The sequence below is a fragment of the Eurypyga helias genome, unplaced genomic scaffold (genome assembly GCF_000690775.1).
Source record: "Eurypyga helias isolate BGI_N326 unplaced genomic scaffold, ASM69077v1 scaffold27081, whole genome shotgun sequence".
Taxonomy (NCBI): domain Eukaryota; kingdom Metazoa; phylum Chordata; class Aves; order Eurypygiformes; family Eurypygidae; genus Eurypyga; species Eurypyga helias.
In genome coordinates, this window is record NW_010233127.1 from 1 (window position 1) to 2552 (window position 2552).

The window sequence follows — 2552 nt, forward strand, 5'->3', positions numbered from 1 at the left end:
TGCCATCGTCCCCACCGGGACCCGAGGTCTCCTGCCCGGTGCCGCTCCCGCCCGACGCTCACTTCGTTTTTGATGGGGTAGGTGGAGTCTTGCTGCTTTTTGCTCTTCTTGTCCGGCCGGCTGATGTCCAGGTTCTTCATGTAGGTGGACAACACCTGGGAAACCCCGATGCCGGAGAGGATGCACATCACCGGGGCCAGCACCAGCATGAGACGCACCTACGGGCAGCGGCACAAGGGTCGGGAGAAGAAATCGGGGCAGAAATCCAGGAAAAGAGAGGAATCGAAGCGCCGTCAAGTTCAAGCACATCGGCCCCGGGGCAACCCCGCGTCTGGTTTTTAGTGAATGCAGACTGGGAGCTGCCACCACCTCAGACACCCCCAAGGGACGTTCTCCCCAAGCCCCCAAAACTGGCCACGACGCAGAAGCGGCCCCACTTCAACGCCCCGGGGCAGGCCCAGGTGGGGCCGAGAAGCAGCAGATGCCTCCACATGGAGAAATCAACCCACGTTCCGGGTGCTACCAGGAGCGAAACGGGGCGCGTAAGCAGCTTTTTGCCAGCAGGCCCTGCTCGGACACCCGGGGGATCCGGGGGATCTGCCGTGGGACAGCGGGAACAGCGACCCGGCAGCGGCCACGAGCAACGCCAAACCCAGGAGGTTTTGCAGCGCCGCGTTCCCTCGCTGCACCACGGGGCGAATAAAGTGGGTTTAAGGGAAGGTGAAAAGCCTCGTGAACCACCAGCATCCAGTTCCGAAACGAGATCAGCTTCGTCAGGACCGTTACGTCACGCCGCTCGCGCCCTCACCATGACGGCAGAGAAGTACATGCTGGTCACGCCGTACATGATGATGAAGATGCGGGCGTCCGAGAGGTTACTGAAGCAGTAATAGAGGCCGACTGCGGGGAGGAGAGAGAGAGGGGTCAGGCCCGTCGCCCGGCCTAGCCAACGGAAGCACTCGGGGCTGGCAGAACCATTTAGTACCTCGGGGTTCGGCTACCTCAGCGCTGGGCTCACCTGGGAACATGAAAACGAGGAGCTGCAGGTCGAAGTAGTAGGAGGACCACGTGGTGGGCTGGTGCTCGGAGACGGAGGCGATGATGGGGATGTTGTTCTTGGCGTAGGAGGGATCCAGCAGGGAGTAGAAACGCCCCGTCCACGGGGAGATTTTCCCTAGGCGAGAGGGGAAAACCCGTCGTGCTTGGTTCCAGCGGAGGGTAACCAGCGAGGCCGACGCATGCTCTCCCACGGGAGGCACGGCGAGGCTGGATGAGCAATCCCAGACCTCATTTGACATCTCTCTCACTCAAACCAGCTCTTTTTGAAAGGAGACACAGTGCAATTTTTCCCTCAAAAGAATTGTCTCCCACCCGAGCGATGCAGAATTAGGAGCGATGGATTACAGAAGCGGAAGGAGGCAGAGCCGGCAGCAGAACACGCTCACGGCCCCAGGTTACCTGTCAGCATCAGCACGGCCCCGATGGTGAGGAGGACAAAGCCGACCAGGGAAATGACGCTCCTGAAGAGGATTTCGAACTGCTGCGGGTTCAGCTTGCTCTGCAGGTAGTCTACGAAGGCGTGGATCTGACACAAGCCGAAGACTCCAAGGGCAGCCATGTGCTCCGAGGAGAGGACAGGCTGCAAGCAGGGGAGAGTGCGCTCAGGTACGGAGCGGAACGAGATCCGCGTCACGCCTGGCGTCGGCTTTTTATACCCAGATGCGAACCGGCATCGCCTTCCCCGAAAAGGCCAGGCCCCGCTTATAACGCCAACGGCGAGGGCAAGGAGAGAAACCAGGAGCCACCTCGTCGCTGTGCCCTTACAACCCGCGAAACGACCGTCCTCGAGCCCGGGAAAAAGGCCAGGCCCCGCTTATAACACCAACGGCGAGGGCAAGGACAGAAACCAGGAGCCACCTCGCCGCTGTGCCCTTACAACCCGCAAAACGACCGTCCTCGAGCCCGGGAATCATGCCGGTCCCCACCTGGAAGCCAACGAAGGAGATCTGCATGGAGAGGATGGTTCCCAAGCAGTAGACGGTACAATAGGCGACGTAGATCCTGTGGGAGAAGCGGCCGGTGAGCATCAGCACAAGGACGTGCAAGGGGATGAGGTTGATCAGGAAGACGTAGCCGCCCCACGAGGAGACCTGCCGAGGGAGAAAACCGACAAACCCCCCAAGTTCCAGGACTGACGAGGTTCCCCCGCGGCGGGCGGCGGCAGAAATACCTCGGCGCCGGGAGAGGAAACACTTACCATGTAGAAATAGGCCAGAGCGCACATCGCGGCCCAATAGATGGAGCCGGTTTTGACGGCCTTGATCCACATGTAGTAGGTCAGCAGCATGCAGAATATGGCGATGCCTGGGCGGAGGGACACAGAAAGGTCAGGGCAAGCTCCCCTCGGCTCCGACACCTCAGTATAACCTCCCTGGGGCGCACTGGAGCGTGCAGTCGCAGTTGCTACACACACAGAAACGCTCGTGCTGCTCCATCAGAAGGCGGAGCGGCACCTCGTACAAAGAGCTAGGCTTGGGGCAGGGCTTCACGTC

The 2552-nt window shown here is 60.7% G+C and overlaps 1 protein-coding gene across 1 annotated transcript; it reads right to left on the reverse strand.

Annotated features, from left to right (window-relative positions):
- Positions 1 to 15: 15 nt before the first annotated feature.
- Positions 16 to 2364, reverse strand: LOC104517094 (dolichyl-diphosphooligosaccharide--protein glycosyltransferase subunit STT3A; the record flags this gene model as incomplete). Its single annotated transcript, XM_010161649.1, has 6 exons — positions 16 to 218; positions 809 to 900; positions 1019 to 1174; positions 1459 to 1639; positions 1986 to 2150; positions 2258 to 2364. Coding segments are annotated over 6 exons (904 nt in total), but the record flags the coding sequence as incomplete, so codon positions are not given.
- Between the last annotated feature and the right edge of the window lie 188 nt (positions 2365 to 2552).